At 46.0% G+C, this 13,287-nt stretch overlaps 1 protein-coding gene across 1 annotated transcript in view; it reads left to right on the top strand.

Moving 5' to 3' along the window:
• The window catches only part of ttn.1 (titin, tandem duplicate 1), a 202,656-nt gene that overhangs the window by 186,965 nt on the left and 2,404 nt on the right, over positions 1 to 13,287 (top strand). The window contains 12 exon segments of the mRNA XM_030081335.1: positions 141 to 440; positions 755 to 1,057; positions 1,512 to 1,814; positions 1,933 to 2,517; positions 3,001 to 3,303; positions 3,483 to 3,782; positions 3,943 to 4,518; positions 5,408 to 5,713; positions 6,045 to 6,635; positions 6,781 to 11,840; positions 12,020 to 12,176; positions 12,299 to 12,789. Coding sequence (XP_029937195.1) covers positions 141 to 440; positions 755 to 1,057; positions 1,512 to 1,814; positions 1,933 to 2,517; positions 3,001 to 3,303; positions 3,483 to 3,782; positions 3,943 to 4,518; positions 5,408 to 5,713; positions 6,045 to 6,635; positions 6,781 to 11,840; positions 12,020 to 12,176; positions 12,299 to 12,789 — 9,275 coding nt within the window.

Raw genomic sequence — 13,287 nt, 5'->3', positions numbered from 1 at the left:
ATTGACATTTACCTCTTAGGCCTTTGGTTGACAGTATTATTCAGAGCATCTTATAATGAATGTTCTAGAAGTTTACACTCACAGAAAACAGAAGCAGCCTGTAAACCCGTGCTATGTCACAACCTTTCTCTTTTTCCCAGCTAAACCCGATGAGCCAAAGGGACCCATCAGGTTTGATGAGATTGACGCCACCTCAGTCACCTGTAGCTGGGATCCACCAGTTAGAGACGGCGGCGCTCCCATCAGCGGCTATGTGGTGGAGCAGCGTGACGCCCACCGACCAGGTTGGGTGCCCGTGTCCGACTCGGTCAGCCGACCTACCTTCAAGTTTGAGAACCTGATCGAGGGCAACGAGTATGTCTTCCGCGCCGCTGCTGTGAACCGCTATGGCACCGGAGAGTTCCTGCAGTCTGAGATTGCTATGTGCAAGAGCTTGAAGAGTGAGTTCATCTCTGCGGTCACACATTTAGCTGACTCTATAAAAAGAATGTAATAAGTCCACCTTGCATGCATTACTAAGATTATGAGCAGTGTGGTGGTAAAGAAAGACAATATAACCCTAAGAACTAGAAGAGTAGAGGGATAGCTCCTCTGTCTCACTGTGCTGATCTCTTGGAAATTCATTAAAGGTTTGGAACCATTTTTCATAAGTGTTTAACTGATGCTCTTGTCCATAGTAACAATTCAGAACAGACATAGATTTATGGTGTTACGCTGTCTTGTTAGCATGGTGACATGTTGTCCATCTCCACAGATGTGCCTGGACTTCCTGGCAGACCCATTATCTTCGACGTGTCTCGTGACGGCATGACCGTGGCCTGGGAGCCACCAGAGGAGGATGGCGGCCTTGAGGTTTCTGGATACATCATTGAGCGTAAAGAAGTGAGATCAGACCGATGGGTGCGCGCCAACAAGAACCCCATCACCATGACCAGATACAGGTCTACAGGGCTGATCGAGGGCCTGGAGTACGAACACAGAATCACTGCCATCAATGCCAGAGGAATGAGCAAACCAAGCCTGCTCTCCAAACCAGCAGTGGCAACAGATCCCATTGGTGAGAGGAATTATTTAATGAAACCTATATTTATTTGGGATAAAAAACTTTCCATAATTTATAATTTAGTTTATGCCTGGAGTTTTCAAACTTTTTCATGCTCTAGATGCCAAATTGACTTTTATTATGTCACAATGATTTTGCCTGAGGGATATGAAAAGATATTTATTTACTGTTTTAAGTATTAAATTGTTTACTTACTTGTTTACAACACTGACAGTTTAAACATCATGAGATTAAGTGGTTTAAATTGTAATGGAATGAAAATATTCCACTTTGAAAGCCACTGGTTTACACAGTAGAATAAATTTTAAGTCACAGATAGGTGTCATTACTACTACATCAAATCTACAGAATCATCTGGTTAGTCCTGTAGCACTCACTATATTTATTGAGTCTCCTATGAAGCAGCAGCTGTAAATACTGATAAGTTCTGCTTTTCTTCCCACTTTAGATCCACCTGGCTGCCCTCAGAACCCCAGGATCACAGACACCACCAAGTCGTCTGTGTCCCTAGCCTGGAGTCCTCCCGACGATGAAGGAGACGCCAGGGTGGATGGCTACATGATTGAGATGCAGAAGGTGGGCACCATGGCTTGGATCAAGTGCAACACCACACCTTCTCTGATCTGCGAGTACACTCTGACCAAAATGCCTCAGGGCGAGGAGTTCAAGTTCCGCGTGATGGCCTGCAATGCTGGCGGCTGTGGAGAAGCCGCTGAAGTGCCAGGAACCGTCACAGTCACAGAGATGCTCGGTAAGGATGTTTCAGTTACACAAAAACCATCAGTAATAATAATAATACTAATAATAACTCCATTTATAAAGGACTTACAAAGTTGCAGATTCCCTAACTATCAATGTGTGTTCTCCAGAATCTCCTGACTTTGACCTGGAGATGAAATACAAAGATGTGTATGTGGTGAGGCAGGGAGGAGTACTGAGACTGTCCGTGCCCATCAGAGGTAAACCACACCCGACCTGCAAGTGGTCTAAGGACAGCGGTGCAGTTTCTGAGAGGGCCATGGTCGCTTCTACTGAAGATGCTAGCGAGCTGGTGATCAAAGGAGCCGAGAGGAATGACTCCGGAGTGTATGACCTCCTGCTAGAGAACAGGGTCGGCAAGAAGAAGGCCCAGATCAAGGTTAAGGTCATCGGCCGCCCCAGTGCTCCAGAGGGACCAATGGTCTTCGAGGAGATTCAGGCGAACTCTGTCAAGGTGTGCTGGAAGGCCCCCGCCGACAATGGTGGCTCAGAAATCCTGGGTTACATTGTGGAAAGACGCGAGGTAACTAGAAACGCCTGGTACACTGTGGACTCCAGAGTGACTGACACTCAGCTGGTGGTGAAGGGCCTGAAGGAAGGAACAGAATACCACTTCAAGGTGACTGCAGAGAACTCCTTTGGTATCAGCGCCTCTCTGAAGTCAGAGCAGCCTGTCGTGCCCAAGACTCCTCTGTGTGAGTACAAACTACTCAACATGAGCTTTACTGACAACAGTTTCTTTTTATGCTGGCCCTTCCATTCAGAGTGATTTACAATGGGTATATCAGGAGATACAACTTGAAGTTCTAAAAAAAAAAAAAGAATGAAAAAGCAAACATTATAATCAACTGTTAGACAGGAGTGATAGGGCCCAAGGCATAGCACACATCAGTGCCTTTGGATGAAAACCTTCTGTCTCCCAAATGCAAACTTGTCACAAACTACGAAAAACAGGCTTGCTTTTAGTATAACCACAATGGAATTTTGAGTTTATCTGGTGAGGCTTGAAAGGGTCTCATAATCTTGGAGGAAAACTGGAGGAATAGATTATGAGTAAAACACAAAACTAAGTGATATACACAAGACAATAAAATAAAGCTGTTGAAATTCACATAAATGAAATCACATCAGGAAACATGAGACTTTACAATGTTAATTTCTGCATATTTTAAAAACAGGTGCCCCTGAACCTTCAAGCACCCCACCAGAGATCATGGATGTCACCAAGAGCTCTGTGGCCCTGGCTTGGTCAAGACCCAAGGACGACGGCGGCTCTGCCATCACTGGCTACTTTGTTGAGTACAAAGATGTATCTGCTGAAACTTGGTCTCGACATGAGGCAAAGATCACCTCCACCATGTTCACTCTGACTGGACTCACTCCTGACACCGACTACCACTTCCGTGTTGTTGCTGTCAACAACATTGGAGAGAGCGAAGCTGGACCTGTTTCTGACACCGTCACATGCAAGGATCCATTCGGTCAGTCTTGTCTTCTCTTTTATTACAGTTAATATTGCAGCATTAATAATGTGACTTGTGGAACAGTGTGGGGTTTTATTTTTTAGACCACAATTAAACAGGCTGTCTTACAAACAATAATAAATCAAAGATAATAATATTAGAGAGATAATCAAACTGATGTGTTAATTTCCTTTCAGACAAGCCAAGCCAACCAGGTGAGATTGATACAGTGAACGTGATGAACAACTTCATCACTATTCGCTGGCAAGCTCCAGAGTGTGATGGCGGAAAGGAGATCCTGGGCTACTGGGTGGAGTACAGAAAATCCACTGAGAGCACCTGGAAGAAGTGCAACAAGCAGAGGCTGAAGGAAAAGGAGTTCACCATGCCTGGACTGACCGAGGCCACTGAGTATGAGTTCAGAGTGTTCGCTGAGAATGAGACTGGAATCAGCAGACCTCGCAGGACTGCCACATGCATCAAGACCAAGCTAAGTGGTGAGTAAACTGAAATCTTCCAGCTGAGAAACATATTTCATTTGGCAAGAAAATTGCATGCAGCTGTCACCTTCCTTTATATACAACCCTTAAACACAATAGTTATACAACATGTTAAGATGCGATCATTTAATAAAGGTGCTTTATTTTGTGCTTACAGTCGAAACTAAACCAAGCCTGAGAAAGGAAATGGACGAAGTAACCGCTAAGCTTGGTCAGCCAGCTGTCATGAAATGCCAGATCATTGGCAGGCCTGTTCCTCAGATCAAATGGTATCATGCCGGCAAAGAAGTCGTCGAGTCCCGCAAGTATGAGATGAGCTCTGATGGCCGTAACCATTCCCTGTCCATCATGACCGACCAGCAGGAGGACGAGGGAGAGTACACCTGCAAGGCCATCAATGACGCTGGAGAGGCAGAGTCTACTGGCACCCTTGTGTTGGAGGCCGCTTCCCAGTTCCACCCCGACTACCCACTAAAGGATACTTACTATGCCGGTTTGGGAACCACCCTACGTATCCATGCGGTCTACATTGGCCGCCCTGAGCCCAAGATCATGTGGCTTCACGGGGCCAAGACCTTGGAGAACACTGATGACATCAGCATTGAGACCACCGAGCACTACACACACCTGGTCATCAAGAACGTGCAGCGCCGAGTCCATGGAGGAAAATACAGAATCAGACTGCACAACCACTTCGGCAGGGCTGACACTGCATTCAATGTTGAAATCTATGGTATGCTCCTTTTTATTAAAGTTAATTTTATTGAAAATACATTGACAAAATGCAATGACAAAAGGAGCATTTACCCCCCAACCACACAACAAATAATAACCATACAAAGAAGAGGGAGGGGGGAAATAATAAAAACAATTAAAGCTGCAAGCAGCGTTGGACGGGCCCTCGCACCGGCGCCGGTCGGGGACGGTGTCTGTTCACATCCCTGCGGAGATTCTCTCCTACAGGCGCATGACCTGTTGGCAGTTTTCCCAGACACAGACACAGACACACACGCACGCGCAGGCACACACACACACACACACACACACACACACACACACACACACACACACACTCACTCACTCACTCACTCACTCACTCACTCACTCACTGTGTGTGGGGGAAGGTTGCAGGCAGCTAGAGTGTGTCACATGACATTGTTGCATGACATTGCTAATAGTCATTGTTATTACAGAAGAAAGAAAATACATATATGAATACAAATTAAAGCAAATTAGAGCTCTCCAATTCTGCATCCTTTATTTATATTAGCCTTGACAATCCTTGAGTGCCAGATTTTGTAACGTTTAATCTAAAATGTGTGCCATTTGTATTGTACAGAGATTTCTAATTCTAGGGAGTGGCTGTTCCTTTTAAGTATACATCAGATATCAAAAGGAAGATAACCTAGGAGTGGTGACCATATTTTTAAGAACAGATTACCATTACATAGCAATTTCTTTTTTAAATGTTTACGTGTTAACCCTCAGAAAGTTTTTCAGGAGAGGAGTTCAGGATCTTTCTTGATTTTATCCTCAAAGGTTCATGGGACATTCATGGGATTTAAAAATAGAAATAGAAATACAAATACAAATAGTAATAAAGGTGTAATATTTGTTTCCAGACAAACCTGACATTCCTCAGGGTCCCATTGTTCTGGAGGCCCTGTTGAAGAACTCCGTCATCATCAGCTGGAAGGCTCCCAAGGACGATGGAGGCTGCATGATCACCAACTACATCGTGGAGAAGCGTGAGGACAAGGAGGGCACTGAGTGGGAACTGGTGTCTTCATCCATCAATGGCACATCTTGCCGCGTGCCCAACCTGATCGACAGCGCTGGATACTTCTTCCGTGTGTATGCTCAGAATCGCTATGGCAACAGTGAGCCACTGGAGCTGTCTGCACCTATCCTCATCAAAAGTCAGCTGGGTGAGCTTTTGTGACCTTGCTTTAATCAATCCACTAGATACAATGTAGTAATATGTCATGAAAACTTGGTGAGATGTGGCAACAAATTGATAATTAAGAATGGCACACATAAGGGGTAACATATGACACAACCAACATTTGCAACACTAGCCATATACAGGGTGTGCATGCTAATATCAGTAGAGCATACATGTAGAACACAGACACTGAAGGAAAGTGTAAAGTTCAATTGAAAAAATGTTATAATACAACAAGGCCAATGATTTGCACAATTAAATCTGCAAAAATACTGAAACCACTGATGGTTTCTGGTTTGTCTTCCTATCCTCAGAGAGACCATCACCACCTCTGTCACCAGTTGTTTCTGGAATCACCAAGGACTCCTGTGTGGTTTCCTGGAAGCCTCCAGTCAGTGATGGTGGCTCCAAAATCAAGAGTTACTTCCTTGAGAAGAAGGACAAGAAGGGTGAATGGACTCCAGTGACCACTGATGAGATCAAGCAGACCGTGTTCTCTGTCAAGCACCTCACCGTGGGCACAGAGTACATCTTCCGTGTGAAGTGTGAAAACCTCGGTGGACAGAGCGACTACAGCGAGGAGACCGCTCCCATTGTCCCAGCTGCAGCAGTTGATGTCCGTGCTCCTGCCTTCAAGGAGGAGCTGAGGAACATGAGCGTGAAGCACAAGAGCAATGCCACCTTGGTCTGCAAGATCACAGGACAGCCCAAGCCTGTTATCAAATGGTTCAGGCGAGGAAAGGAGATCCAGTCGGATGGAAAGAAGATCAAGATCCAGGAGTTCAAGGGAGGTTACCACCAGCTGGTTATTACTGAATGTGATGAGGAAGACTCTACTGTGTACCAGGTCAGGGCCACCAACCAGGGAGGTTCCATCTGTGCTACAGTCTCTCTGGATGTTGAGGGTAAGCTCACAGATTCACATTCGCTGCAACTGGACCACTACAGACAATACACAATGTTCAGAACAAACTTGCAATTATAGTTGTATTACAACATTAAAAATGATATAACACAGTCCAGCTAATGTTTTATATCTGTTGATTCTAGTTCCTGCCAAGATCCACCTGCCAAAGAACCTTAAGGACAAGGAAGCCATCCCTGCACTGCGTGGAGAGGTGGTCAACATCAAGATTCCCTTCAGTGGAAAACCAGATCCTGTTATCACATGGCAGAAGGGTCAGGACCTCATTGACAGCAATGGCTATTACCAGGTCATCGTCACCAGGTCATTCACTTCTTTGGTCTTCCCTAATGGAGTGGAGAAGAAGGATGCTGGTTTCTACATTGTCTGTGCCAAGAACAGATTCGGCATTGACCAGCAGACTGTTGAACTGGATGTGGCTGATGTGCCTGATCCTCCACGTGGCATCAAAGCCAGTGACGTCTCCAGAGACTCTGTCACACTCAACTGGGTGGCCCCTGCAAATGATGGTGGCAGCAAAGTTACCAACTACATCATAGAGAAGTGCCCCACCACTGCTGAGAGGTGGGAGCGTGTTGCTCAGTCCCGTGACACCCGCTATACTGTTATCAACTTGTTTGGAGGAACCAGCTACCAGTTCAGGGTCATTGCCGAAAACAAGTTTGGCCAGAGTGCTCCATCTGAGACCAGTGGTCCCATCATGACCAAGGAGGACAAATCCAGGGTTCTGCTGTATGACCGGGAGGTTGATGATACTGGCCATGTCCCCAGAGGCAAGGCTCAACACTCCGGTGCAAACAATCTTCATAACAAGTATGCAATTGCAGAGGAACTGGGAAGAGGCCAGTTTGGTATTGTCCACCGCTGTGTTGACACCAGCTCTGAGAAGACATACATGGCTAAATTCATCAAAGTTAGGGGTTCTGATCAAGCCATCATCAAGAAGGAAATTGCAACCCTGAATCTTGCCAAACATACTAACTTCCTCCTGCTCCATGAGTCCTTCGACAGCCCTGAGGAGCTGGTGATGATCTACGACTTCATCTCTGGTGTTGACATCTTTGAGCGCCTCAACACAGCCGACTTTGAGCTGAATGAGTGTGAAATTGTTAATTATATCAGGCAAATTTGCTCAGCTCTGGAGTTTCTGCATGGTGAGAGTTATGGCCACTTTGATATCAGACCTGAGAACATTGTGTACACAACCAAAACCAGCACTAATGTGAAGATCATTGAGTTGGGCCAGGCTAGACACCTGACTCCTGGAGACCAAATCAAGATTCAGTACACCATAGCAGAGTATGCTGCTCCTGAGATCCACCAGTGTGACATGGTTAGCACTGTGACTGACATGTGGTCAGTTGGTGTCCTTGCCTATGTGCTCCTCAGTGGCCTCAATCCATTCACTGCTGAAACTAACCAGCAGATGATTGACAACATTTCCAATGCAACCTACAGCTATGATGACGAATCCTTCAAGCAGGTTAGCACTGAGGCATTAGACTTCACAGACCGCCTTATTACCAAAGACCGCAAGCATCGTATGTCCGCTGCTGAGGCTCTGCAGCATCCATGGCTGACAAAGCCTACAGAGGAGATCAGCACCAGAGAAATTCAGACAAGCAGGCATAAGAGATACTACCAGAGCATCGTAAAGAAGGAGTGGAACACTGTTGTCTCTGCAGCACGTGTGGCCAGTGGTGGCTCCATCCGGTCCCAGAGAGGAGTCTTTGTCGCCAAGGTGAAGATTGCTCCATTTGAGCACGGCCCTCTTGCAGGCCAGGTTAAGCACTCAGTGGTTAATGAGGGAGACAGTGTCAAATTCATCTGCAACATTGAGAACTATGACAGCACAACTGAGGTGACATGGTATTGCGGTGTCAGACAACTTGAGGCTGGTAACAAATATGAGATTGAATATGAGGACGGCCTGGCTGTAATCACCATAAACAAGGTCACCAGAGCAGACGATGGTACATACAGATGCAAGGTTGTCAATGAATACGGTGAGGACAGTGCCTATGCAGAGTTGTTTGTCAATGGCGTCAGATCTTACCGTGACTTCTTCACAACTCGTGTAGTAAAGAAGGTGAAGCGCAGAGTTGACACTGCAAGAATGCTTCAGAAGCCACCTGAGTTCACTCTGCCTCTGGTCAACCGCACTGCCTATATTGGTGAGGATGTACGCTTTGGCGTCACCATCACTGTTCACCCTGAACCTCGTGTCATCTGGCATAAGTCTGGACAGAAGATGATCCCTGGCTATGATGACAAGAAATATACCTTCATCACTGACAAGGGTCTGTACCAGTTGATTATCCACAACCTTGAGGAGGAGGATGATGCTGAGTACAGTGTTGTGGCTCGTAACAGATATGGTGATGACAGCTGCAAGGCTCGTCTTACTGTTATCCCTCGCCCCAAACCCGCAGACAACACCCTGAGGCCCATGTTCAAACGCCTTCTTGCAAATATTGAGTGCAAGGAGGGCCAGAATGTACGTTTTGAGATCAGAGTTTCTGGCCGCCCCACACTGAAATGGGAGAAGGATGGTATGCCTTTGGCCTTTGGACCATCTATTGAGGTTGTCCATGAGGGCTTGGATTACTTCATCCTGCATGTGAGAGACACTCTTCCTGAAGATTCTGGTGTGTACAGAGTTACCGCCACTAACTCTGCCGGTTCTGCTAGTTGCCAGGCCATGCTTAAGGTTGAACGTGTCACTCATGTAAAGAAGGCATATGAGGTGAGCGAGAAGGATAGGAAGAAGGCAGCTGAGAAAGAAGAAATCGACAAAAAAGTGAGGTTGTCACAGATTTTGTCTGGCACCGACATCATGCCTCTCCCACCTGTGGCAGTGCAAGCCGTCAGGGAAGCTGCCACTATGTTCAAACCTGCTGTAACCACTAAGAAGAGTGAGAAGACTGAGGCTGAGATACAGAAAGAGAAAGAAGAAAGGAAGAAGCGGGCAGATGAGAAGAGGTTGCGTATGCCATATGTTGTTCCCACTCCTCGTGTTATTAATCCAGCTGTTCTTGAGGAGGACATGGAAATCAAACACTTCAAACCCTTCTCTGACATGAAGTGGTACAAGAAGCTACGTGATCAGTATGAGTTCCCTGAGCCCATGGATAAGATCAAGCAGAAGAGGATGAAACGGATCCGCCTCTCCAGGTGGGAGCAGTTCTACGAGGTGCCTCTGCCTAGAATCAAGGATCAGTATAAGCCTAAATGGCGTATCACATCCATGACTCAGGACGACTTGGAGACTGTGAGGCCCGCAAGGCATCGCACTCCCTCTCCTGAGATGGACGCCTACCACAGGATCAGAAGGAGATCTCTGGGGGACCTGTCAGATGAAGAACTGCTGTTGCCTGTAGACGAGTACCTGTCCATGAAGAGAACTGAGGAAGATAGGCTTCGACTGGAAGAGGAGCTGCAGCTTGGCTACTCTGCTTCTCCACCTAGCCTCAGCCCTGTTCGCTTTGAACTGTCTGCTCTGCGCCCCTCATCACCTAGAAGAGCTTACAGTGATGACGAACAGGAAATGGAGGTCCACAGATATGATTCCTACCGTATACCATCTAAATATGAGGCAGGCCCGAGTTTTATTGATCTGCGCCAGCGTCACGACAGGGCCACTTATAAGCCCCCCAGAGAGAAGCAGAGGGTGTATGAGGAGAAGGAGGACCAAGACCTGCTGCGCCCTCACAAAACCACTCAGAGAATCTCCTCTTATAAGAGTGAGCTCAAACGCATTGAGTTTGAGGAGAAGACAAAAGTCTCAAAAAGGGAGAAAACTGTTGCCATCTCTACAGTCTCTGAGGACGTTCAGTCTGAGTACCTGACTACTTTTGCTTCTTCATATATTCCTAAACCAATCAAGAAGCTCCCATCACCTGAACCTGAGAGGAGGAGATCTCCCACCCCCGAAAAGGCTGCCAAAGCAGATGTGACCCTCCCTAAAGTTGACTACATGTCCAGGTATGAGGAGAGGAAGCAAGCTCTAAGATCAGAGAGGAGATCAGTAGAGAGGAAGGTAGAGGTAGTAACCCAGGGTCCTTTCAGCTTGGACCATGTTCCACGTATTACTGTTAGGATGCGATCTCACCGTGTCCCATATGGCTCCAACACAAAGTTCACCCTGAATGTCCAAGCTAAACCTGAGCCTAAGATCAAGTGGTTCCACAATGGAAAAGAGATCCAGCAGGGCACGAAATATCACATGAGCAATATGAGTGGAGTCCTGTCTCTCCAGATCAGTCACTGTGTGACTGAAGATGCTGGCACCTACCGTGTCGTCTGCAAAAATGCCAAGGGAGAGACTTCTGACTATGCCACATTGGATGTAGCCGGAGCAGAATATGCCGCCTTCTCTTCACTTCGCAAAGATGAGGAACCTCCATCCTCCCATTTGCCTGAGATGACCAAAACAGAGGTATATCATGTTTCTTCCTCTAAAACAACAGTGAAGGAGACGGTGATGGAAACAGTGAAGGAAACCACCTCTGTTGTTGAGAAGAAGACAGAGAAGCCCAGTCTTCCTGCCAAAATCCTGACCAAGCCACAGTCTCTGACTGTGGAAGAGGGAGACATTGCCAGGTTTGAGTGTGATGTTGACGGTGAGCCAGCACCCTCTATCACTTGGCTGCATGAAGGAACTGTTGTTGGTTCCTCTGTGCGTCACCACATCGTCTCTACTCAGTACAGTTCCACCTTTGAGATTTCCTCTGTTCAGATGTCAGATGAAGGCAGCTACTCTCTGCTGGTGGAGAATTGTGGAGGCCAACAGGAGGCTCATTTCACTCTGACCATCCGCAAGTCTGAGTCAAGAGAGAAAGTTGTTGCCTCACCCAGAATCACCTCTCCAGAGGCCAAGTCTCCTCTTGCCAAGTCTCCTGAACCAATTAAATCTCCTCAGAGAGTCAAGTCCCCCGAGCCAATAAAGTCACCAAAGAGAGTGAAGTCTCCGCCCACTCCAAAATCTCCTACTCCCTCAGAAAGGGAGAGGGTCATGTCTCCAATCAAATCACCAAAGAGGGTGTTATCACCAACTCTTGAAAAGAAGCCCTCCTTCTCCACTAAGCTGAGTGACATCACAGCAACATCTGACTCTCTTGTCAAGCTGACAGTTAAGGTGGCAGGGGAGCCCAAATCCACAATCTCATGGATGAAGGATGGAAAGGTAATGTAGTTTAATAATCAAACTCACTCTACATTTTACAAATTTTTAAATATCAAACATTAATGAAATTGTAACAGACTTGGGACTGTTGGTAAGGAATACCATTAAGAATATGATAATACTACTACTACTACTACTACTAATAATAATAATAATTAAATTTCCTGTTCCATGGTTAGGCTCTGTCTCAAGGTGGGAGGTATGAAATCTTTGAGGAGGATGGCTCAGCACATCTTGAGATCTATGAATCTGAGGTCTCTGATAGTGGGGTCTACAAGTGCACTGCTACCAATCCTGCTGGAGCAGTGTCTACAACCTGCACAGTCACTGTGTGCGGTAAGAAAGCATATGCTTAGAATTAATTGAGTTAAACCTAAATTTGTACAAATGTAGGTTAGCAGAAATGCATTTTTTGACCATCGACAAACACTGAAAGAGTTTCTTAATTCCTTCTTTAGGCTCAACAAGCTCCAAAACAAAAACTGAAATCTCTGAGCATATCATGAAAAAGGAAATGGTCCATGAGGAAGTCCAGGCTTATATGAAGGAGGTGAAAGCCTCACACACCCAGATGTCCATTACAGAGGGCCAGTCTGTGACTCTGAGGGCCAGCATCCCTGGGGCCTCTGACATCAGGTGGATCCTGAACGGGATGAACTTGGCCAACTCAGATCAATACAGATATGGAGTCTCTGGAAATGATCAGACCCTGACCATCAAGTCGATCAGCCAGCATGAACAGGGGATCATCACATGTCAGGCTAAGACAGAGCACGGTTTGGTCAAGTGTCAGTTTGACACCATGGTCACAACCAAGCGCTCAGACGCACCCTACTTCCTGGTACAGCCCAGGTCCCAGAATGTCGACGAGGGACAAAATGTCAAATTCACATGTGAGATTGCAGGAGAGCCTGCCCCTGAGGTGGAGTGGCTGAAAGACAACATTACAGTGAGTAGCTGTTTTGTGGCTGTTTCTGTGAATATACCATGCACACAAAGAAATGCTTCTTCATTGGGCTGTGATCCCCCATCTCAAATGATTTTGCACTGTGGACTCTGCTGCATTAATTTTTGTATTCAGTATTAAAATATTCTTTACAAGTATTTGAGAGGGTGAGATTTAAAACATGTTCTCTAAATAATCACTCATACGTTTTTGTATCTCGACAATTTCTCATGACTTGGTTTATAGTAAACTTAACCCTTTGAAACCTTAGCGAAATCAAAATTAACTTCTTAAATTTCTTTGTAGAAAATTAACAAAAACTGACTTTAAAAAAATAAAAGAAAGACAAGAAAACTATATTTGTAATGATTAAAATGATCTACTTCAAGGTCAAATCAGTGATGCTGGATCAGATTTCTTGTTTAAATACAAGGCATCTGATTTGGCTGAGGACTCTGGAAGACACTTAAGGACCCCTGAGGGTCTTAGAACCCAACTTGG

This window comes from Myripristis murdjan, chromosome 21 (assembly GCF_902150065.1).
Source record: "Myripristis murdjan chromosome 21, fMyrMur1.1, whole genome shotgun sequence".
Lineage (NCBI taxonomy): Eukaryota > Metazoa > Chordata > Actinopteri > Holocentriformes > Holocentridae > Myripristis > Myripristis murdjan.
Note: the sequence above shows the minus strand (reverse complement) of the source record. Positions and strands in the feature narration are given on the sequence as shown.